General features: G+C 50.0%; 4 protein-coding genes across 4 annotated transcripts; 2 read left to right on the plus strand and 2 right to left on the minus strand.

Annotated features, from left to right (window-relative positions):
* Positions 1 to 543: 543 nt before the first annotated feature.
* CSUI_001056 (aaa family protein) lies at positions 544 to 13,094 on the minus strand (the record flags this gene model as incomplete). The annotated part of the gene is made up of 12 exons (XM_068061262.1): positions 544 to 1,491; positions 2,185 to 3,152; positions 3,534 to 3,868; positions 4,706 to 5,362; positions 6,500 to 6,545; positions 7,315 to 7,453; positions 7,628 to 7,744; positions 8,428 to 8,658; positions 9,292 to 9,767; positions 10,552 to 10,786; positions 11,767 to 11,928; positions 12,055 to 13,094. Coding segments are annotated over 12 exons (4,935 nt in total), but the record flags the coding sequence as incomplete, so codon positions are not given.
* A 419-nt stretch (positions 13,095 to 13,513) lies between these two features.
* CSUI_001057 (p-type atpase pma1) lies at positions 13,514 to 17,316 on the plus strand (the record flags this gene model as incomplete). The annotated part of the gene is made up of 2 exons (XM_068061263.1): positions 13,514 to 13,906; positions 14,332 to 17,316. The coding sequence occupies 2 exons, from the start codon at positions 13,514 to 13,516 to the stop codon at positions 17,314 to 17,316; spliced, it is 3,378 nt and encodes a 1,125-aa protein (XP_067926763.1).
* Positions 17,317 to 18,677: 1,361 nt separating this feature from the next.
* Positions 18,678 to 21,356, plus strand: CSUI_001058 (uncharacterized protein). Its single transcript, XM_068061264.1, has 2 exons — positions 18,678 to 19,685; positions 20,151 to 21,356. The coding sequence occupies exons 1-2, from the start codon at positions 19,467 to 19,469 to the stop codon at positions 20,382 to 20,384; spliced, it is 453 nt and encodes a 150-aa protein (XP_067926764.1). The 5' UTR covers positions 18,678 to 19,466; the 3' UTR covers positions 20,385 to 21,356.
* Positions 21,357 to 22,247: 891 nt separating this feature from the next.
* On the minus strand, positions 22,248 to 25,095 carry CSUI_001059 (uncharacterized protein). The gene has a single exon (XM_068061265.1). It carries the CDS (start codon positions 23,933 to 23,935, stop codon positions 23,570 to 23,572), a length of 366 nt encoding a protein of 121 aa, XP_067926765.1. The 5' UTR covers positions 23,936 to 25,095; the 3' UTR covers positions 22,248 to 23,569.

Raw genomic sequence — 25,095 nt, forward strand, 5'->3', positions numbered from 1 at the left:
CACTCCTTTCAAGTGCCGGCAGCGCGCGAATAAGAGGAGGCAGGCACATCGTGCAGAATAAAAGGAGTGACTGGCATCAGGCGAGAAAGTAAAAGTCTTGACTTTCCTGTTCTGCAGCAGCTAGGGAAGTGGCCGCTCCACCACCGACTGGCCCGGTACTTCTTCCAAGTTCACGACGAAGATGTGGTGCTTCTAGCCGGATCATGCGGCCTGCTCACGTGGACTCTTCTTCAAGCTAGCTGACTTGGACAGGCCCGGTCATGGAGACTGACCTCTCAGTCATCCGTGGGCACGGCCGTACTGCATGCTAAGGAAAGTGCGTGGTATCGGACCGGCAGGCTGCTCTGGTATATGCAAGTAGTGTACGCGGCAACACCAATAACTCCTCCCGGCTGTAGTGAGCGCACCGTTACCGACAGGGCGATACCGTTCCCACCAGCATGGGTAGGACGTTCCCGACGCCTCAGGTGAAACCAAGCGAAGCATAGGGTTTTTAGCCTCGCGCACGTCCGGTCACGTGATACATTGCGGACCCGACCCGGCCTAGTCTGTGTTTGTTTCTGCGCATACCACACGCGCCCTGCACGTAGAGCGGCTGCAAGCAAGCCGCCCCCGGAACACCTGAATTTTCTTATCTTCAAAAGGATTTATCTTGAAAACATCTCAACACTACCTGTGGCCACCACTGTCGAACCTCAAAAACCATATCGACCGACTTTAGACAAAGCCACAGGACAAGAAACACAACTGAAGTCCCACATGAAGAACGCACTGACTGTGTCTGAGGCAAGTGAACTTCGCCTTCGCTCGTTCGCCAAGCAAGCACAAGCACTGCTGGACGACACCGACGCACTTGAGCCCCTGATCTACGTCATTCTCCCACCCTACTCACATCTACCACGCGGAAAGCGCGCAGGCACCCAATGCAAATATAGGAGCCCAGCCTTGGTCTGATTTTCTACTCAGAACAAGTCGTCCCCTACAGGCTGAACTACAGCATTGCAGCGCCCCTCGAGGAACTTGAAATATCCATTGGTACACGCGCGATACATGTCTACCAAGTTTCGAACGACTGCGACTCCGTTTCCGCCACATAAGGCCCTTTTGGTTGTTTTCGCCTCCCCCATCAGAGATGTGCTGGACTTCGCAGGAGGGTTCAGACAGTGCGCCTGATTCGCCATGTCACGTTCGTTGACTGCGTTCTCTTTGTCACCTACCATATCTCTCTGTATACCCTTCCAGGACGAGCAATCCGCTGCCGAGGCACCGTGCTTATCCGCCTTTTCGACAGGGACTTTGTCCGCCCCATCTTCTCTTTCTTCCCTTATATCTTTTTCTCCGGCGCTACCTGCCAAAGTGTCTTTCTTTTGCTGGCGTTGCCGTAGCGCGGCAAGCACCGAGTGGCCTCCAGAGGCCATACCGTTGGTGCGCACCTCATCAGCATCTTGGGCTGAGCGTTTTACCGGGAGTTTGTGGATTATGCACCCGTACCTAGAACGCAGCACAGGCGACAACACACTTAACGCGGGACAGTGCGAGGTTACTGGTGCCTTCAGACAAGTAAGCTGTCAGAGGTCCTGCAAACCCTGAGACGGGTACTGCTTCACGATAGGGGCGGAACTTAGCTCCACGCACTAGCACACAAAAACGTGCCGCTTCAATGGACTGACACTTCGCCACATGTCTTTCCAAAAGGCAAGATGAAGAAAACTCATTCTTCGGCTCGGCATTGAAGACAGGATCTCGACTTACAGTGGCCAAATCCCCGTTTTCCACATGAAGCGGGAAAGCCACACTCAATCACATCGAAGACAGAGGCAGATGTCCGACTACGTATGCAGCACTCATACCAGGGAAGAGCGATAACAGACACGTTTCTACCGCACCGCCAGAGCTGCCCCGCGCCGGGATTCTCTAACGCTGAAACGGAGAGACACCGTAACGCACGCTTCACCAATGGTATGTCATCCGCGTGTTGACGGTATGGCCAATGCGGGGTCAAGAGTTACTCAATGTTGATATCTCGCGACTGAGCTTTCACCCGCGCGTCCAGGATAGGGTCAAGGCTGGCCCAGGCGTCTGGTTTGTTGATATCAGCTTTGTTTAGCCGTACCAAAGCACATCGATTGGTAAGCCGTGCTGTTTGCAGCAGAGAGCCACACTTCTGCAGAGTGATCAGCCCACCTTGCCAGAGCCTGGGAAACCTTTTGCTGTTCGGCGAGAAAGGCATCAAGTGTTACTCGTTGGAATCGAAGGGCTACCTTGTCCTGCTCCTGTCTGCCTTTCCCTCTCGCCTGCGCACCATGTGCTCCTTTCTTCTTCAGGATACCAGCCTCTCCCACACTTTCCCCGTCTGCTCCACACGAGTCGTCCTCAAGTAAGACGTCTTCGTCCGTGGTCCTCTCCGCTTTCCCTCTGCAACGATTCACCTCTTCACAAATCTCTAGTCCGCGATTCTTCTCAGTGCAATCCAGTTCACTGGGACTTCTTTGCCGACGCGAAATGACTGGGTCGCTGAATCTCATAAAAGCTTTCCATCCATTCTGTCGAATAACGGCAATCGCTTCCGTAAGAGCTCCTCCAGAAGTGGTGAACGGAATATCTGGTTGCACAGCTGGTTTCTTCAGATCTTTTTCCCGTGTTTTTTTCCCCTTCTTATCGGTTTTCTCTACACGCAACAAACCACCCCCGCCCACAGGAAGGTTCCCCCCTCCTAGCTGTCTTTGTGCTTCAACAGCGAGCCCAGCTACCCTACCAGATAAACCGGCCAACGGATGTCTAATTGAGAGAATGAAAACTTCAGGGTTGTCCCGAGCTCCCTCCTCCTGCTTCGCTTCGCCTGCGGGGACTCGCAGCCCTGAAAACATCATGCCACTGCTGGCGCTACTGCGAGAGCTGTGGTACGAAAGGTCCCGAGATTGAAAAGGGGCCGGCGACAAGAGTGATCCAAGAGCGAGACCGGGGAGTGACGAGGCCCCAGCTGGCCCACCCCCAGGAATCGACGATCCTCGATCTGAACCTCGACGGCGAAGCTGCTGATGGAAGTGAAAAGACTGCTGGGTACGGCAATCGGCTAAAGAAACGAGCAGATGGATCGGCGGCTCCAAACAATAGCTCGTTGTAACTCCCTGGGCTTTTGACAGCTCCCTCGTCTATGCGGACAGGGCGGAAGAGACAGAAACAGGTCGAGAAAGAAGATGAAACCCGGTCCTATTTCACTGCAGAGAAAAGCATGCCGCCGCAACACGGAGCCAGGAAAGCTTGCGACCTCGCCTAGGTCCTTGGCTGGCCTTGTCTGCGTTCTCAGATAGGAGAAAACTGAACTGCTCACAGTTATCCAGTATTCAAAAAGGTTCTGCTATTCGAAACTACAACATTAAGCCAGAAGTCCACCCACTACTAAGTATAAAGCAAGAAAGCCGTAGATACGTCAATAAGTCACGCAAGTATTCAGCAGAGCAGAGAAGTCATAGCCGCTGATTAACGACTGTGTGATTCGATCACGTCTCTAGAATCAGCAGAGTGTCACTTACTTCAGTCTCCCCGCGTACTTCAACGAAAGTCACGCCGTACGCCGTCATTAATGCGGCGATCCGCGTCATAACTGTGATACCTTTCGGTACCATCGTGAGTCCTTGATATTCTCCGAAGCTGGACACTTCTCTCCCTGGAAAGTCCCAACGGCCCTGGATGCCTCGCTGTGCCTCTCTTTTACCTCCGAACTTACTGCGAACGCCGCCACTGCGCGGGCCACTACTGTGGGCTGGGCCGTAGAACGAGGAGGACTCCCAGGACGAGGTATCATACGAAAAGAGGGGACCAAGTGCGATACAATCCAATCTGACTCCAGGCGCCGCCCGCACGAAGTCTGTCAAGTACAACAGGATGACAGGCCAGGGGAAGGAAAGCGAATGAGACGTCAGAACGACGCACTCCTAGAACCACGACGGCCTGTAACCAAGCTTTTTGAGGTGACGTCTGTTCAAAAGACAGCACTTGAGCAGCGGCGAAGCAGGCTAGCAGGGCCTCAGAACAACTCAGACCATCAGTCCGGGGATGCGGTTTTGTTGAACACAGACGTAACGAATGTCTGTTGTGACAGAACGCGAGAAGAAGTATCTTCCCCTAAAATGGAGACTGCCCAAAGAAAGCAGTTCAGTGAAAATGACTCACATCACTTTCGAGAAACCGGAATGGAGGCCGTCCGCGGAATCGGAGCCATACTGAGCGTTAACCGATATCTCCTAGAACAAAAGCTTCAAGCCATTTCTAGCACAGTGGTAATTTAGCGATCTAGATGTAACCTTGTGGGACTGACGGAAGATCTGCGATGATACAATAGCTTGAGAAGCACCGCACGGCTGTATGTTGAGTGTTTTGCGTTGCTATCCCTGTCCTTGTTGCTGGGTGTGAAAGCACAGAAACACATGGACGGTGTAGCAGGGAGGATGAATGAATGTGCATCTTCAGCACGCGTAGGGTCTGGCGTGTCGGCGGTGCAATGATTGATTCTGATATATCTATATCACTGCAGACTAATGAACTCTCTGCTCCGTGCATGCGAGTTGTGGTTCATTGACCGGGACAAACGCCATGACCGTCGCGTCTACCCTCTTCGGCTGAAGCAACGTGCTAGGTAGATAACTAGCTATACAGAAAGGTATACAGAAATCTATACGCGTACACAGATCGAAAGCTAGCGCACCTCGGAGCGCAGAGGCTACTTCCTTAGCATTCGCCTCCCTCGACATCATGTCTGGCCCTGCCGCTTTACTGCTCCACCCATGCTGCGCGTACGTTTTCCTGTTGCCACCTGCTAAATCTTTCTTCAGTGGTGCCATCTTCGAAAAGTCGCTGCCGTACGAAGGGACAACTAAGCGAACCAGTTCACTGGCCGTTTCTCGGAGGAACGTCGAACGCAAGATGTCTGAGCACCATCCTCGAGCACTTGCTCCGATTCCTCCATGTCCCCCTGCTCCGCCTCCCCATTTCGAATCTTCTGGTTCTCCCGCGTGACCGGCGCCTGAGAGACTGGGCGACGGCATAGTGGAAACAGGCCCGTTGGAAAAACGGCGAATCTTAGAAGAGGAAGAAGCAAGAGCGGTTATGGCAGATAAAGATGCCTGCCGTTTTACGCGCCAGAATCGGTGCATGCATAGGGCAGGAGTAAGAAAGCCGGAGGCGCTAACGCCGCTGTAGAAGGTTCGGCTGGCAGAAGTCGCACAAAACCGGGAAGCAAACATACAAAAAGCGAAATAAGACCTGCCCGAGGCACTTGATGCCTCCGTCTCAAAAGAATTACTCGAAAGATGAAAAGCGAGATGTGAGAGAGATACCGAGGAATCTCCGAACGCCAGGAGTTCTATAGGCAAAGACACACCATGGCACGCGAAAAAAAAGTTCGGGACAAGAAAAAGGAGGAGGTGTTAAGCAGGAAATTCAGGATCTCTTCATCACCACTGACAAGCGGACGGTGGCATACAGATGGGAGTCTGCGCACTTGGTGCTAGCTCGGTGTCCTCGGGTGAGAAAACGATTACTCATCGAGATGCATGTGGTGAGGAGAGAAACAGGTACCACACACTACTTCCTCGATGACAGAACCCGCAGAGGGACAGGACACACGAAGACTAGTTAACCGGAAGAGTCCGCAGTGGCTGGGCTTCATGATAATCCGCCCCTTGCCAGAAAGATTGGGCCAGTCTGTAGTTGAGGAAAGATGATGGTTTTACAGCATCTGCTGAGACAGAAGCTGTAAACGCATTACTTCTCCATCAGGTACGACACTCTAAGAAAGAAAAATTTGTCAAACGACAGGAAGACGAGTATACAGTGGAAAAGGAGCACACTACAGGCGTATATGCCTGGTAAGTGCAAGTACTAGCTACGTATACCACGCACAGAAAGAGTTCACTGAAACCTGCTGGGGCCCTGCCCTGCCAATCTATCTGTCCTCACTTGCCCTAGAATGGTTGCGCTTCCTCTCTTTTCTCTTCTGTTCGAAGTGCCAGAACGCTGAGAGGTTTGAAGAATTTCTTTAGCTACTCGGACCCACACAAGATACTGGGACCGACGACTTGTAAATCCTAACGTACAGACAGATGAGTACAGTAGACATTCTTATGGAAGAACGGATCTGAAAGGCCAATGTTACGCTTGTCTCAAAACTCTACATCTCGTCACCTCGGGAAAGCTTGCAGTACAAAACACGGAAAAAAACACTGCGACACCTAAAGAAGTCGGCGCCAGTTCGCACTGGGAATCAAGCGCCGGACCGAGCGGCGTTGTGCTGTTCCCGGACTGCCCTTCCACTGGTATCGCGATGCAATACTACGTACGGGGCCGCGGATATACAGAGTACAATTAGGAAAGATCAGATAAGACTGTGACATAAAAAGACCAGCAACGGCACTTGCGGAGTCAGGCAAGTACCTGCGTCACCTGATTCCGACTTAAAGCCAAATTGCAAACGTTATGTCTTCGCTTCACTGTACCGTACCTGTGCCATAAGCGAGTTTATCCAGCGTCCAGTCATTCTGCACTATCTGTAGACAGTGGCACGAGAAAAGAGGGAGAGCGGGCCGGTGATGCAGCAGCTGGGCAGCTTCGTCAGCATATGTAAACAGCTATATAGATACCGAGAAAGTATACCACGTACACAGAGATATTTATGTGAACTTCGAAGTACACACGCAGCTTCATGACCTGTCTCCGTGATGGGAGACTTTAGGCAACACCAAACAGTGCGAAAAGGGAGTTCCGGGTAGGAGGCGGGGCAACATCGAAGATACTAGTGAGCTTGCGCCACTCAAAAAAAAATCAAGAGATACTGCATGGAAGACAATCAAGAGTGGGTGCGCGTCTTCCGCCCGCGGCGTAGGACAGAGGTAGGAAACGGACAACACAGCACCGGACCGCCGTCGGCGTACTACGATGACAGAGAGGGTGCCGACACCACGAGCAACTTACAGTACGCTAAGATAAAAGAACACGAAACCAAGTGGAGCATGCGCCTTCTGAAACAGCTGATGCGTCTCACTGGCGGCGGAAAAGAAGACCGGACTCTGGAATGGAGCATGATTTGCCTGCGCGTCCAACAAGTCAATCGTTCTCATCGTGGAGTGAATCTAATTGTACGCAATAACGAAGAGAGAAAAAGACCTCTGTATGTCAACCTCTGAGTGAGTGCATAGAGAGGGAGTATGCCCTTCGAGGGGGTTCAACGCCTAAGCACGCAAAGTTATCTTGCAAGCCCATGGGTGCCGTTGACAGAAGTTGAGAGACGGGGACTTTTTGGGACGGGAGAAGAAATACCTGAGTGAAGTTCTCTTGAAGTAAGGCAGGCGCCAGCTGGGGATCAACGGCAGGCGCGAAAGAACAGAGAGTCTCCGAAAACGAAGTTTGAGAAAGTCTGCCCTTGGTCCTCCTTTCATCAGACGATCCAGCGCGTTTCCTGATCACATGAAAGAAGCTATACTCGCTGTAGATCGGGCTTTGTCGGAACTTCAGATATCATTTATGCTCTATATTCGGACTGTCCAACCCGACACGAACAAACGCGGAGTCTACAAGAGCAAGTGACAAGACCTATATCTCCCTCTGGCAATGAGTGACACGAGGACCTTACCACGGTGTAAAGACGAACCGCACAAAGTCCTGGACATGCATTTCTCGATCTTTTCCCCAAGAAAAAGCTTCGACGTCTTCTTGTTGGAGCCTTCTCATCCCCGAGCGTAAAGCCTTCCTAGGAGAAACCGAGAACGACATCATCGCCCATGTACTAGAGTGACGTCGGGGCAGAAACGGGCTGACTCCCAACCCTGAAGTAAGCCTTTGAAACTGGGCCTCTCTGCCAAGTATGTGTTTGCAGCTCCTTTCAATAGGGGGACAGGGCGGGTCCGCTTTTGCAACTTGAAAAAAGGTATAGAAATAGACCCCGCAAATGTACACCCCGCGTATTTGAGAAGCCGGGAGAAACGACTTTTGGCGTGCCAGCAGATGTAAAAGGCTCCAAGCGGGCTGCTACTGGCACAAACGATTCTCCATGCTTGCCTTTCACCAGAGAAAGACGCTCGATGCCCTCCCGGAATGTTTTGAAGAGTCACCACCGAATACGCAGTCAGTCACCCGGACCAGACTGAAGACCCCCGTTCTATCATCGGCAGGTGAGTGCAGCTGGTACATATTTTCCTAGATGCTGACAGGCACGAGAATCAGAGCCACTCTATTGGTTGAGGTGATATGGGTAGTACGGAGACGGGAACACACGTGAATTCATGGTCAGAGGTGTCTTTCGCTTACTTCGTAGCTTACCAGGGAGAGAGGCATGTCTCTAACAGTGTGTGCGCTCAGATATCTTCCTGCATGTTCTAGGACGTATATGCCGACGATACGTGAGGCGGTGTTACGCTATACTACCTGTTTTACCTGGAGATGAAGTATAGGCAATTAATGCACGCACGGATATCTCCATCAAAGATGTCTATGACACGGTCCAGAAGTTCCCGATCCGCAGTGAAGCCGTTGAGGGACAAAATTTCTTTCAGTCGCTCCGCGATGGCAGATGCGGGAGGGGGGCTCAGGTTAAGAATTTGCGCGACCTCACGCAGCGGCCGTAGAGTCCGAGAGTAAAGATTGTTGCAGATGCATATGATAGGCCTGGAGGAAAAAGCGTACTGAAAGAAAATCGGACGCGGATGTTGTCGGTGCTGGTTTAACCGTATAGGCGGCGACTCGAGCAAATGACTGCTCATTTCCCATGAAAAGCGACTGTATTATTTGGGAAGGACAGCTGACTCTTCACTCGTTCACGCCACCCAAAACAAATATATCCCCCAAGGGACATACTATCACTACTTAACACGCAAGTTGGAAGTGCGAGCAACAGAATGAAAGTGCCCAGCTCTACTGAGCCAAGGGGAGCCCGGCTACTTGACGAAGGGATGAGGGAAGTGTCGAACAACAACCCCCCCGACTTTGGGAAGAGCAACGGTCAATACACGCCACTACCTATACACACAACGGCATACAGTGGTCTCAGAGCCGAGTGTGAGGCCCTCGACTCCTGCACCACATCTAGTGTACATATATATACATAGATATACATACATGCACAACGTACAGACACCCAAGCACGCGTGTGCACGAAGCGCAGTGCGTTCGCTCGCGGATAGTGAGACGGACTGTTGAAGACCGAGACATTCGACACTGCTCCCTCCTTGAGAGACGCCGTCCTTTCTTTTTGGCGGAGAAGGAGAAGCGGACGCTTAAGTCACAGTGGAAGCAGCGTACCTTCTGATAAAAGGTCTCCCCTTGGCGTCTCTTTTCTTCACCAACTTCGCAATCACCCCTACGACCGTCTCGCTTTCCTCGTCATCGCCGCCACGTCCTCCCGCGTTCCCCGACGCTGCACCGTCAATCTCGTCCACAATAAGCAGGATCGGCTTTGCAGTCTTCCGCATCTCCGCCACGCAGCCGGTGGACGGATCATTTCTATTCCTCATTCCCTTCTTCTCTGCGCCACTTGCACGCACCATGTCCGGTCTACCGCTGCTGCGAACGGAAAGAGACTCGGCGTTTTTGGACTTGTTTCTACTGTGGAAAAAGCTATCTGCTCCAGTTACGCAATTCATAACAACAGGCAGCAGAGTGGAACGAGAGCGCTCGTCGCTTCCGTTGATCTCTACAACATCGAAGCCAAAATGCCTTGCTGCCACGTGCGCGAGCGTAGTCTTTCCTACACCCGGGGGACCTCCCACCAGCAAGAGCTGTGAACAGAAGGAAAAGCACAACCCAAAGAACCGGCACGCCTTTGACTAGGAGATGGAGCCCGCAGATAAGACGAAGAAAGGACATCACATGCGACATCGGAGGTCCGCAATTCGACGTCACTGCTCAGATACAGTCCTATGGCGACTATGACGTCCGAAGGCAACCTAACTACAACTGACAGGAGAGAAAAAGAACCACCGGGAAAGGTGGTGAAACGAACAGACACTAGGTGAGATTGCGGGCGCCGAAAGGCTTTTGAAAAGCCACCTCATCAAAAGGAGCCGGCAGCACGAGTTATACGCAGTCGAATGAGACGCGTCGTACGTGACGGACAAGAGACTCTTGGGAAGGTGCAGGCCAACGCGGTTCCTTTGTCAAAGGCATCTCACGAAAATAAACAGTCTCGTCAAGCTTCAGATACAGTACAAGCGCCTGATAAGCCAAAGCCCAGCCCGAACCCCAGTGCCGTATCACGTTTTTACAAAGAAGGCGCTGGAAGCTTGAAAGCGACAGGAGAATAAGAAAAGCTAAACCTGTCCTAAGTCTGCGCAACAACCAGCGTGCGATCTGGCCATTGCCCTGTAGCCCCCGCTCGTACAGCCCGGTAGTTGACATAATGTTTCCGAGTAGAAAAGACAGAGTGGAGTGGCAAGAGAAATGGGATGCATCAAACTAAAACGTACGGAGACCATGGGAGTAAGACAGCATCACCCCGCAAAGAGATTGAACCCTCCCGATCTTCAGCAACTGACACCCCCGAAGACACGCACGCCATCTTACCCGAGGCAACATATCCTCTACCTCAGTAACTGCTGTTGACTTCGTATTCTTGCTTTGGTCTTCGTCCTTCGCTTTCGCTTGAGGACCTCTGTATCCCTCCAAAGACATTCCCGCGCGCTCTGCCTTCTGAAGCTTTTTCGAGTTTTCTTCCTTCCGGATCAAGCGGAGTTGCCACTGTCGTAACCAAGTGAACACTGAGGTGTTCGTCGATGCACTAGTAAGGAGATCCGCGACTCTGCAAAAACACGGATAAGTACCCACCGATACCCCTCCATCGATTTGACTCGTATCCTGCGCCTAAAAGCCCGGTCAGCGAGAGACGCAAAACTAGTGCCGTAATAAATAGCAACAGCTAGAAGCGAAGATGTCATGAACAGCCACGAGGCTGTTCTCACTCACACGCGCGGGAACGGAAGTGTCAGCTGAGGGACACGGAGGAATAAGAAAAAGTAGAAGGACGCGAGCCGGCGGAACTCCAAATGATCTTCTTTTGGAGTTTCCGCAAGTCACATAGAACAAAACAACCGTTACACACCGTAAGCGATGAAGGCAAGTGAAAAAGCTTCTCTCTATCTATCGCCTGAGCACCCTGCAGGACGTTTTCTCAAGCGAATCGCCTTTCATTAGGACAGCACACCATACTGTCTTGACGGCTAAAAACGTTCAGAACTCCGCACGCGCAAGCACGGGTGTTCATCTGCGTGCTCACTGGTTCTATGGATTCTAACACCGCAGACCAGAACGCTTGATGGAGGAGGTAGAAACTTGCCAAGCGGACTGCAGAAGACCGGGCGCAACACGTCCCTTAGACTCACGAAGCTATCTCATACCCATGCCTTCAGTTCTTAGAGTGTTGGTATATCGACTGGAGCTGTCGGCACTCGCATCCAGGTGCCGAGCCGTATGCGGGTCCATCGTATCTATTCTGGTCAGATTGGTCTGGGCATATCACATCATGACAGTCGGATTAGTAGTGGATACGTGTGCACAAACAAGTAGTGCCGTTGCCAGATAGGACTCCTACACACAAACTAGTCTACGGATGCTTTAAAGGCCTGCCCTAAGGAGTCCTGAGCCGGAGCAAGACACCATACAGGCAAACACGGTAGACTTGAGATTTGCTCTACATTCAGTAAAAGACATGATACAATACGGTCTTTGGTAAACCGATACTCTATCACACGGCAAACCAACTCATATTCTCCGTTCGCTCACTTTCGAGCCCGGTACTTCTCTGTCCACTGTCTGGTTTTCTCTGCACCATGTTCCTCCCTCCTTGAACCTCGCTTTGGATTCCTGTTGACAGTGAGCTCAGTTTCATTCTCCTCTTCCGAAGCCTGGACAGCGGCCTCTTGGGCATCTTCTGTCATGATATCTCTGTAAAAGCAAAGAAAAGACAAGACATACCGGAATTGACGGTAGTATTTGCCTCAAGCCTGCGGATGTATTAGATCGTGGTCCCACGTTGCACCAGTACGGGAAACAGCGCTCAAGAGCCCTTACCGTAGAATTTCCTTCAGCGACCTTCTTAGCGTTTTTTTCACTCCTCTGCTTGCGCAGGTTTCTTCAACTGCAGTCCCCTCCTCGACAATCCAACTGACTGCTTCCTGTCTCCTCCTTTCATCGTCAGGGGAAGTCACAGGCAAAAAGACTGGCACTCCTCCCCCAGGAACATCCACAGGGAAAACCCGTACTCTGCATCCATTCCTCGAAGTCGTCGGACACGGCCCAGGTGTCGCATCAATATTCCTTTCTTGTAAGGAGACGTCTGCAGAGCCAGCGGGTACCGCATCTGCGGACGAATACAGAATGTCTCGATCATCGTCCCTCCGACCGGTAAACGGATGCAGGAGGGAGCTGGGGACCACACCTACAGAGGGCAGATCAAGGGGGAAACCGCGTCGGTTGCGCTCAGATGCTGCGAAACGATAAACACTCTCTCTGAGGGCATGCAACGAAGAGAAAAAGGCTCCAGAAGGAGAAGACACGACACCATACAATCTCTCTCGGACCGGACTCTTATCAGAAAGCGAACGCGAATGCGGGAGCGACGACAACGGTGCGGCGAAAGTAAGAGAGGGACAAGAACCCCAGTCCTCGAAACCGAAAGCTAAAGGTCCATAACAAGTGGCCACCAGCGCATCTGGATCAGACAACGCGGTCTTATGATGAACAACCGGAGTGGTAAAAGAAGACGAAGAGGAGGAAGAAGACGCGCGTGTGGAGAAAGTCGTGTCTTTTCGGACGCGTTTGGGTCGATGAGACGTAGAGTCAGGAGTGGAAACAATGCTTATTCCATCCCCTTTAGTGTCATCGACAGTCGCGTGTTCCTCAGACAGAATTTCGTATTCCGGTGCAGCTCCTCCAGTTTGTTGTACGCGGGCTGGCCGTTTTCGAACAGACAAATCTTGTCCGAAACTGGGTTCATGAAGGAATGACCCACGCTGCGCGGAAGTGAACAAATGAGAGGAGGAGAAACTGGGGGCAGATGATGTGGCCGGGATTGAAGACGAACTACAGGAAAAGGCAGAGGACGGATCGCTGTCTACTTTTCTGCTGGAGCCTTTACACAGGTATTTTCTGGTTTGGCCTCTGGTGGTACACAGGTCTTCAACTCGAAGACGCCAGGAGTTCACTCCCAGCTCCTCAGCGGAAAGACATTTGTGCCCGCCGCCAGTCAACTAAGCTCCTTGTGAACTGCGCTTTCTCAGAGTCATCTGCTGTTATTCGTGAAGTGGATGGAGATTTCCTGAAGTCCCTCTTCCTGGTAATGCCGCTTTGCTGCCCGCGCTCACATGAGAGCAAGAACTGGGTTTGACCTACCGTCATCCCTTCACTGCTCGACCTGCGATGCACTGCCGCGGTAGGCGCTTAATTCTGTGTACAGGCAAAACCACAGGCGCGAGCCAAGGCCCTCTCGTGTGTGTTAGGAGTTTGCTTCCGATTTCGCTGGACGGCCACTATGAGTGGAAAACCGAGCACGAGGGAGCGGCAGGTGTCGCGGAGAGACACGCACACCCCAGGAAAAGAGGAAAAAGAGTCTACTCCGGCCGGAAGTGATCCGAAGTACCATCCGGTTCCCTTAGATGAGAGCCATGATGCACCCAACAGCGCCGCGAAAGAGACTGGTGATGCCCATGCCGCGGATAGAGCCGCGGGGCTGTCGCCAGCCCCTAGCCCGACCGCCCAGGAGTCGGGACAGGACGCACAGAAGGAGAAGCAGATCGAAGCCGAGGTCGATAAGCTGGGAGAGTCAAAAGTAACGCACGTCGATATCAACCTGAATGGGCTGACGTCCGAGCAGGTGGCTGAGCTGAGAGAGAAGTATGGATGGAACGAGGTGAAGCCGAAACAGGTAGGACGATGATATAGCAGCTTGCGTGGGTTCTCAAACTGCTTAAATCATAGGTGTCAGGGAGAATGGTAGCTCCGGTGCACAGGGTCGAAGGCGACCAGTGTCGGCAATGAACGGGCACCTCATACGGCTTGGGGGCACCCGGACTATAAGAGCTTGCAACACAAAGAACACGGAAGATCACGGACACCACTCCGTTGCGTTTCCGGTTCGTTCCCCGTTGCTTTGTGGCCTTCGCAAGGCAAAGCAGCTCAATCCAGTCCATCGCTGGACTGTGTATAGAGCGCCTCGGAGCAATGGCTAGATACTAGTGCTTCTCCAGAAGAGATTAGTGATTCTTTCCAAGACCATCTTCTCTTCGACAGTGCGTGGAGGTCCGCGCCGCGCTCAAATTGTCTTGGTTTGTGTTTGTTTTTCTCGAGCAGGTCCCAGAATGGTTTAAAGTCTTGAAGAAGTATCTGTCCCTCGTCCCCATGCTGCTTATTGTGGCGGCTCTCTTCTCTGCAATCGTAGTTGAAGACGGTGTGCGGGATTGGTTCTCCTTCGCACTCCTGGTTTTTCTGGACAATTGTATGGTGTGGGCGGATTACTTAGGGGAGCGTTCGGCGCACAATGCGATCGCTGCAGTTGAGAAATTGGGAGCTCCAGTTTGCAAGGTCAAACGTGACGGAGAGTGGAAGACCCTGGAAGTTCGGGAGTTGGTTCCGGGCGACATCGTGAGTGAGAAGGGAGGAGTAATCATACCAGCAGACGGGATCTTCGCGACGAACGACGCCACAATAACAGTTGATGAATCCGCGTTGACAGGAGAATCCGTTCCGATTCGGAAGCACCCCGGTGCCGATATGTTGTCGGGGTCTGTGGTGGACAAGGGTGAGGGTGAAATGCAAGTGACGAAGACAGGGAATGATTCTTTCTACGGGAAGACCCTCTCCTTGCTGGCACGTGCTGAACACCGAGGCCATCTACAGACGGTGCTGCACAGGACACAGATCTTCATTACTCTGGTGGCGGCGTGCTGTGCCTTGTTTCTCTTCTTCTGGCAGTCGTTTCATCCCGACTGGAAAAAGCTCATACCGAAAGACCGATATGTGATCGCATTGAAACGGGCCTTCATCCTGATCGCGTCAGTAATCCCTGCTGCGATGCCAGTGGTCACGACGACCGTGCTGTCGGTTGGAGCTCTCATCATCACGAAACAAAAGGCAGCTGTCTCGCGGCTCTCCGCGATTGAGGAGGCGGCAGGAGTCGTTGTTCTGTTTAGTGACAAGACGGGAACGCTGACTCTGAATCACCTGTCTTTGTACCAGAAGGAACTCGAGATCGAGCCAGGGTATGACGAGAAAACTCTTTTACTGTATGCCAGCTTGTGCAGTGACACTCGAGATCCGGAACCCATCGACCGGACAATTAATGAGAATACCGATATGTCAGAACGTGAAAAGTACAAGATCCTTGAGTATGTCCCATTCAACCCTGTGGACAAGCGGACTGAAGCTACTGTTATGGGTCCTAACGGTGACAAGTTTGTTACTTCCAAGGGAGCTCCTCAAGTCATCCGCGACATGGTGTGTTACGGAGATGCGGCAATGAGAGAGCGCCTGAACGAGCTGATTCTTGAGAAAGCCAAACGGGGTTTGCGGACTCTTAGAGTAGCAGTCAAGCGCCTGTCTGACGGAGAAGACCCCAAGTCACAGAAATGGAAACTCGTCGGGTACATCGCGATCTTCGACCCGCCGCGACCTGACTCGGCTGAGACCATTGCGAGAGCTCGGGAGCTCGGAATTCGTGTGGTCATGATCACCGGAGATCAGCAAGCTATTGCCATAGAGACAGCAAAACAACTCAACATGGGGACCAACATTGCGGGGCCGGAGATTTGGGAGGAGGAGAAGAAAAGTGGTACTGTTCACGGACAGCCGTTCGCCGACTATATCGAGACTGTAGATGGTTTTTCAGGAGTTTTTCCAGAACACAAGTTTGGAATTGTCAATGCCATGATGGATGCACACAAGTTGGTTGCTATGACAGGGGACGGCGTAAATGATGCTCCAGCTCTGAAGCGTGCTACGGTCGGCATTGCTGTAAGCGGGGCAACCCAAGCCGCACGGGCTGCTGCAGATATCATTCTGTTTGCTCCGGGCCTGAGTACAATTATAACGGTCTTGTCACTTTCTCGGCAGATATTCAAGCGCGTTGAGTCATACATCATTTTTCGTATCTTCACCAGTTTGTTGATACTGGGTATGTGGTGGGGCAATATTGTCATCTTAAGGTACCAGTTCCCTTCGTGGATTCTCGTGTTGCTATCGATGATCAATGACTTCGTGTTGATGAGCTGCTCCCACGACAGAGTCTCGACGTCCAGGACGCCGATGATCTGGTCTATGATACGCGTGATCGTGCTCTCGGCGTGGCTGGGCCTCCTTTCGACCATTTGTATCTTGCTCTACGTCGTCTTCTCAGATCCCGCTCATCTGGTGAACTGGTGGCCACGGTGGGGCCTTTCTCGTTTCAAAGAAGACTGGATAACACCAGTCGGCGAGCATCCGATGAGCTACCAGACCAATGCAGGAGTATGGTTGCTCATGACAATCCTTATACAGACGTCTTTTCAGAGCGTCCGCACTAGAGGATACTTCTTTGTCTACAACAAAGAGACCAACGAGTACCCTGCACTTATTATCGTTGTGCCGCAGATATGCGCTGTCATCATCACTCTCTTCTTGTCGATATACTGGAAGATCAACTGGCGTCCCGGCGCCGGGCCGCGTATGGTGGGGTTGACCTGGGGACAAGCGTGGGTTACGATATTCTGGGGATTCCTGTGGTTCCTTGTTATGGACTTCACCAAGGTGCTATTCTACAGATATGTCTGGGACCGGATCGAGAGAAGCCGGCTCTACAAGTTGCTGTCAACTGATATTGTTTCTGAAGAAACTGTCGACAATAAGAACGTCGCCAAGAAAATGATGGCTATTCTGATGAATTTCTTAAGACAGCGCGAGTCCCAGATGAACAAGCTGCAAGAGAAGGCAGAAGACGCTTTCCTGAACGTAGCAACTAACTTCGGAGAGGCCGTCAAAAGAGATGAAAAACGCTTCAAACAAGAGGAGGCAAAGAAAGATGCAGCTTCATCAGGAGAAGGCAAACCCCATTTGAAAGCCCTGGAACTGAAACCCAAAGCGGACAAGCACAAACGTTTCCACGTTGCTGAGAAGAAATCGCACGGACACTTGGGGGAAGATGTCGGGCACAAAGGAGACGAAGTTATCGCAGGGTCATCACAACGCCTCAGCGTTGCCGAGACTGCAGAAGCCATGGAGGGGTCCGCAGCAGACGTCGATCTCGAAAAAGGTGAGGGTGTCTCCAAGAATGGTGTGAAATCAGCGGGCAAAGACACCAAGTGAAACGGTTGTGGTTCCTAATGAAAAGCATATGGTGGTGGCGCCCAGTGGTTGCATTCTCGTGGCGTATTGTGCAGGTGTCTCCTTTGAATTGTTGGAGCTATGGAGATAGTCTTTCTTGTAATCTGTTCCTGCTGCGAACACCCTCACGTTGAGGATCTATGGTTCAGGCGACGTCTTCGTGAAAAGGTTCCAAGTTTGGGGGGGCTGCCTGTGTTGAGGACGGCTGGCTGTTTCGACAGTGGCTCTCATTTGTGCGTGACAGGTCTGAAATGCTCAAGTGGGAGGTTCCTGTCTTCACAGTGACTTGCCTAGAGCAGTGTAGAAAATGGCAGGGCTTGGAGAAAACAATCCAGTTCTGAAGCCTTCATTCATCTTTGCAACTGGAGTTTTTCTATCCCAGCTGGTCGTACACGCAGGGGGTCTAAAAGCTCCCCAGCGTCAGAGACCTTTCCCCGACAGAATGCAGCCAGTTTTAGACTGGGAAGGCACGCCAGGCACATGCGCCGCTGCAGCTTTGCATTCTCGTCCTGCTGACAAATTGCAAACGCGTGTCGTCAGCGCGTGTGTGTGCGTGGGCGCGACACGTACAAGAGCATCTCTGTGGGGTGGAGTGGAGGGCGGCGACGATCACACCTGAACATCAGTGTAGAACTTTAGTAAGAGGAGAGAAGAATGTGAAGAATCGAGTAACTCCGCACGCCGTCATCGAATGAGTGGCCACCTTAGAACAGGCAAAAGACAAACCACGAATCAGTTGATCGTGGATTAAGAGCAGTGCCACCATGACAACGAACTGCTTCCACATGCGGGCCCAACGGAGTTATGCTGTGAAGAAGTCATCGAAGAAAGCGATGAGTACGCCTCACGAGAGTCGCCGACAGCACGACATGGAAGATGGTTTACCTCCCCGTGCAGCATAAGGCTTCCTCGGCAGTACATGTTGATGGAGACGCCGAAAGATGCCACTTTCGCTTTTCGCTCTGACGCAGCGATCGAATGACTAGACAGAGGGATCGCTCCGCTCTAACGGATTGCTCTGACGCCAGTCCTTATCATACAAGAGCTACCGTTGTTGCCCGCGTAAAGCTAGGTCACCGAATGCCACAGAAGGGAAGACCGCCATCGCCTTGCTGCGTAGTCTTCGTTGGCCAGAATGCTTCTTCAGAAAACGCTGGTCCCGAAGATCGTCAAGGGGCGCTTCAGAGACTTCTCCTTTACTTACATATCAACCACCGCTTGATCTGGTGACTGTGTGTGATGATCTCGTCTTTTGAAGCTGTTTCTTCAGGAAGAGAGTGAATGAGTGAGTGACATTCACCAAAACACATCGCATGCATTCACGTCACACTTCCTGCTCTGTGCGGACCACCCCTATCAGCACTAGCCGATGTTTCTCGATACTGACGTCCCAGCCGGAGGTTCTGCTTTTTCTGGGTTCTGTGAAGTTCCACGAAAAGCTTCAGATTGTTTACACTTTTGCATGAGATGACGGCGTCGCCGGCTGAAGGAGAGAATGTCGTCGGTGCGATCGTCAACGCTCTCAGGCTGGCGAACGCTCCACTGTGTAAGTCCCTGTTTTTGAATTCAACGTCTTAACGTCTCTTTTACTAAAGAAGCCATCCATCTCTTTTCATCTTAGTCCGGAAAGAGACTGGCCTCTCATCTTCACAGTTGACTGTGTTTAGGGGTTCGCGTCCAGGAGCGGCTCTCTCAACTGTTGTCGTCCAAGGACGATCATCATCTTCTCTTCATTCATTCCCGAACTGATTCGTTCCCGCCCTGACCACTACCTTTTTTTCTCCTTCATTTCCATCTCTTTTCTCTCTTCATCCTCCGCGTCCGTCGATCGTGCTTTCTCCCGTTCTCCCGGATCTCTCTCATCTTCTCCATTCCACTTCTTCGTTCGCCATTCAACAGACATTCCTCGTACTCACTCCGATGCTCGTCATACGTCATCACTCACTCTATACGTAGCGTAGATAGCTGCGACTGTTCTTTGCGACTTCCTCTTCCTGTCCGGATCCATCGCTCTCTGTTCCGTTTCCTTACAAGACCACGCCCGTCATATAGGCCTTCATACATATAGAAATCTACAGATCTCCCTCTTTCGTTGTATCTGTATACCTGTGTTTCGTCGTCTCTTCGGAAAAATGGATTCAGGGGCGGGAGCATCGTGTGGCCACTCTCACTCTATGGCGAGCTCATCTACGGGATGTCGTATCCTAGGTAGTTTCTATAGAGCTATGGAGAGGTTTTCTTATCGCAAAATCTCTCCAAGAACGGCACTCTTTGTTATAAAGACAGGAACTTTCTGCAGAACGATGTGGCCTCTTCTCCCTCCTCTCCTTGTCTATCAGTGGATTAGACAGGTAAGATGGCCGAGCATACATACATTCTGCAGTATCTACCGTATCGCGATTCTTAGCTCTTCCTACCCACAGTCGTAGCTAACTCACAAGTCTTATCTTCGAGTGCTCGAACTTCGTCTTCTCTACGCACATTGAAGGTGGGACAGAATTTGGCGTGTACTGTGTTTGCCGACGCGGGGGATCTGTATGTAACGGTGGCGTCAGACATTTCTTTCTTTAAGACCGGGCCACCATTTCATCTTTTAGATCGGACTCTTAGTAGTATATATAAGGCTTCGCGCCGATACTCGCCTCCACCATCCTCCTTTTTCGCGGTACATCAACAACTTAGCCTTCCTTCCCCCGTACTACTTAGCCCTTTCCCTCTCTTGGTCATACTCATCCATCTAGCCATGTGTATGTACGAAGGTATGTATGTGTGTATATGTATGTATTCTCCTTTTCGTCTCCGTTTCTGCGCAACAGACAGATGAAGAGATGAAGTCAATCGAATACCTACAGAATGAAAGCGGAAGTACAAATGCTCTATCTTTCTACGATACTCGCAAGGCGAACGGTACGGGGCACTGGAGACTTCAGCAAGATCTCGCTGTGATACACCACCGAGTCAACAACAGCACAGAAGACTCGCTCGCTTCTCCCTCCTCCTCGACACCCTCAGTGACCAAGGAGAAGAAAGCACAGAAAACGGCGAAGTAAGCATGTAGGAATCGTCTCGGGAGAGGAAATCTGACGAAAAGAAAAGACAGGAAACTAGAGATTTAGAACCTTTTCCGTTTTTCTCTGTTGGTAGTATCGTCATGGGATTTGAAAGAGCGATTAATGAGAAAGATCCTTGTTCCGGTTCTCTTCTACGATGGCTTCGTCTTCGGTGGTCGAGTGTGGATGTCTCGTCTATAAGGCGAATGAAAAGATGAAGGGAGGAAGGGTCAGAGAGAGGGGAAAGAAGAAAGGGAGAGAGACAGAGAGAGAAAAGCAGAGAAGAGAGAGCTCTTGAGTTCTCCAAGAGTCTTCACGTGGCTGGAAATAGTCGACGGTGAGAGAAGAAAGAAAGCATTTTCCCTGGAGGACGCGGATGCACGGGGCACGTATGTAAGGGTGTTTACTTTCAGTAAAGCAAAGGTGAAACCTCTTCTATCTGTCTCTCCGAGCGAGCGGCTAACACGCATGCTTGAATGTATAGCCATTTTTATACATTCCTCTGGCCGTAAGTACGCGTATACATATATATATATATACATACATCATATTATATATATATATAATATGATGTATTGTATGTGCACGCGCATCAGTTGGAGGGTATATGGAGATATGTGCTTCTCGTAGTCGCTCTTCAGGATGTCCAGTTGAAAGAAGCCTTTTAATTTCTTTCTGTTTATTTCTCTTTCGTCACTCCTTTCTTTGACAGTCCGTCCGACGAAGCACTTGCATACTTTCTCTCTGATGTAGGCCATACAGGAAACTGACTTTACCTCGCAAACATATAGGAACACATAGATATCGATATAGATGGATGGATAGCAACCCGTGTATGTAGCCGTCTCTTCACACTATGTATGTTATTTGAGCTATATAGTGCGTAAAAGACACGAGCTATTATTTTCGGAGACCCGGAACAGTCAGAAAGAAAGGGCTCTGTGTTTCTTTTCTATTCTTTCATGTATGCCAAAAGACAAGATGAGGGAGGCCCCGAGAAAAGCTCTGGAACAACTTAACTCCAACTGTATCCTCTTCGTCAAGAGAGACAGAATAGACAGAACCTATTTTGCATCTTTCCGTGTCAAGATAAAGTGGGCGGCATTTTGAGAGATTCCAAGCGGATATACTTATCTCCCCCCGCAACACTTCTCACTCCGTTCTGGTAAGAGACTCGATCTTCCGAGGAAGCAGACAGCGGCACTCCTCCTTGCTATTTCAGCTAAGTCGAGAGAGATGCAAAAGAACGGATGTCAGTGAGGACACAAGCACAGTGAAGAGAAAGGAGCACTTGATTCGCATCGAAAGCGAGAAATGAGAACTGGATAACGGCGCCGAAGTAGTAAGTTCACACTACAGGCGTATGCACGCACCCGTAGAGGTGTATGTACACACCACTAGAGGTACATGCACACTCCAGTCGAGGTGTACATACACTCCAACCGCGATATACGTACTTCTCTTCGTTTCACTGAGAAAGAAGGAAGAAAGCGGGGTGTGTTCGTCTAAAGAATAGACTTTCTTCTAAAGGAGAGGCGGTTGACACCAGCAGCAAATCTTCCGCTGCAAGTGTTTCTTCAAAGGGTCCACACAGTCCGTGCTGATTGAAGAGAGAAGAAGAAATGTGTACTGAGAACGCTGTAAAGTCATGCTCTTCCAGCAGTAGATCAGGATAAACAATAATTCGACTCCAAGAGAGATCAAGAGAAAGAACTCAATGACTAAGATGAGACAGGACGGATAAAGGGAGAGGATTACACTGCTTTATAGAAGATCAGGATTACATACATGTATGCGTCTAGATATATGTGTATATCTGGTTTATGATGGACAGATCATAACTGAAAGAAGAGTCTTTCTCACTAAAACGGTAGTAGCCGCCTTATCAGGTCCTTAGAATTCTCTTGACTTCTGCATCTCGTAGCAGTGCATGAAAAGACCGAGGGAGAAACAGACCCAAAGATAGCATCGATCCTCCGTTGAAATATCGATGAACCGAGAAAAATTCAGAGCTACCAAGATCTTTCCTTTTAGATCCATAAACATCTTCTTGTGTATCGTGTGGGTATAATGCTACCGTTATGTATATCCTTCATATCCAGCTGGCAGTCTCTGTTGTCTTTGCCGTTTGAAGGTCAAGCCGAGAAGACATTCGGACGGCTATACTAGACCCATATGGTGACTTGATCTATCTATCTATATATCTCTGTATATAGATATACAGAAGCAGTTTTGCTTTGAAAAGTGTGTAAAAGCTTACTGGTAAAGTGACATCGCACCCTATCATCTGCCAAATACACCTACGCCCCATTCCTCACTCACAATCTATCTTACTTCTCTATTACGAAGAATCGACTTCCTCCTTCTCCATGCATACTTAGAAAGCCCGCATCACATCTAGAAACACTGAAGGCAATAATCTCGCTACGAGTGTCTTAGCGGCGCGAGCCCGGCCGTCTTTCTAAAGAGAGAGATAACTTGTTATGCTTTTCAGAAGAGATAAAAGACTTCTTCGAGAACGGTGTGAGAACATGCATGCAAAGATGAGTCTGTCCTTCTTCGTCAAGAAACATGCTCCTCTTTTCTTTCTACCATGAACGAAGGAGAGAGAACATAGGTTGTCTCTTTCTTTCTTTCTTTCTCCGGGGTAACTCACGAAAGAGCTTCTTCTCTTCGTTCTTTTTGCTTTCTAGCAAGCAGAATGGAAGTGAAGCTTAAACAAGACAACAGAGGAGAAGAAGAGAGAGAGGAAGACAGTTGGAGTGCGTACTCTGGTATAAGGAAGAGTAGAGGTGGAGTGCAAGAAGAATAAGAGGAGACGTCCCTACCATATCTAAACAACACCTGAGGGAGATGAGAAGAACGAGAGTTTGCCTGTCTGTCTTTTCATGAGACACACTTCATCTCTCGTACTTCTTTCCGTGTCAGAAAGGGAAAACATACTGAAGAACGATCTTTCCATCTACGAGAAAGAAGGAAAGAAAAGAAAGACAGGAAGAGAGTCGGAGAGAGAGAGAGAAAGAGATAAGGACATGCCAGATAGAATGAGAGAGAGAAAGACTAGTCATGAGAGAAAGATAGATAAAGGGATCGAAGTCTTTCTTTCTTATCAACAGAGAGACGTCAAACCGCCAATCGAGAGCCTGAGGCAAGATGCTTTTCAAACAAGTTCAGAAAGACCTTCTTCACTCCTTCTCCTCACGCCCCGTCTTGCTTTCATACATACAGTGTACATACACAGTCGCCGTCTCACAAGACACATATGCATGGAAGAGAAGCCGCTTGACGTCGCCACCATCACCCCTACCGTGCAATATATTCATACAGCTAGATACATAGATCGAAATACAGAGAGATAGATACATAGCCAGATAGATATAGATACATAGGTAGAGAGATACAGATACAAAGAAATAGTGATATAGATACACAGATAGAGAGATATAGATACACGTAGATAGACGCATACACAGATATACAGTAGAGCGAGTATGATGGTACAGATAGATGGAAAGACAGAAGATCGGTAGAAAGCAAATGAACGGGTACATCCAAGTACGCCTCGGAAGATCGAAAAGATGACGAGAAATATATGAATCTATACAGATCGATAGACACACAACGTATGACGAGACAGATAGGTCGAGGGACAGACAAATAGGAAGGTATGTAGTGTATAAAGATATACGAATGTGATGGTCCAAAGACAAGCCAAAGAGGATAGAGGTAGAGAAATACGTTCCCGCACAGAAAACTCGACTAGGGAGAAGAAGAAGAAAGAGAAGAGGGAAGAAGGAAAGAGTGACAACATAGAGTGACTTTCAGACTCAAAACGAGTCTTGCCATTGTGTTTGCGATCTCTTTAGATTTCTTTTCTTCTTTTTCTTCTTGCACGGACGCAGCCTTTTCTCTTGAAAGCATTTATTTCAACATTGATCACCTTCATTGAAGAGACGAAGAAGAAACCCTCTTCTTTCAAAAGAACGGACAGAAAGAGAAATAGAAAAGTAGACAGAGGATGGGGATTGCAAGAAATCTAAGCCCATGATCTCTTCTTCTTAGTATGTGACAAGGATGATAATAGTAAGCTGCGGAGATGACGGGAAGTCCATTTATTTACCAATTCTCGACAACCGATTTCGGAAGAAAAAACCTGGGGTGTACATACACCAGAACAAGGGCATGAGAGCTTCTTCCTCATCCTCTCTCGAGCTCTTTCTTTCTCCTTGATGATTCTCTCTGTCTTCGTGTTCCTGCTACCCTACAGAACCTTTCTTTCTTTCTTTCACCAGCCGCTCCGACCGGTAAGTCCTTCGAGTGTATGGATATAATTCATATGTAGAAACACCGACAGAGAGCTCCACACATATCCAGACACATATCCCCATACACTAATGAAGAAGACAGATTCATTCGCCGTTATCTAGGTAGACCTGTGCATATGTCTACGAAGGAAAATAATTAGATCGATCACATTGACACTGCAGGATGGAAAAAAAAAGAAGTACTTCATACAGGGTCCCGGTCCTCTTAAGCATTTTGGCTCACAACTCTCCTCCTACGGATTCTCCCTCTCTCTCTTTCTCTGACCCATCCGGCATAGAAATCGATCGCCACTAGAACGGCATATCATCGACTACCTTCTACCTAACTAAAGCCCAACAGAATCTGCACGTCACCTCTCTCTATTTATCTCTCTCTCTCTTTCTTT

The sequence above is a fragment of the Cystoisospora suis genome, assembly GCF_002600585.1.
Source record: "Cystoisospora suis strain Wien I chromosome Unknown contig_423, whole genome shotgun sequence".
In the NCBI taxonomy this organism is placed as follows: domain Eukaryota; phylum Apicomplexa; class Conoidasida; order Eucoccidiorida; family Sarcocystidae; genus Cystoisospora; species Cystoisospora suis.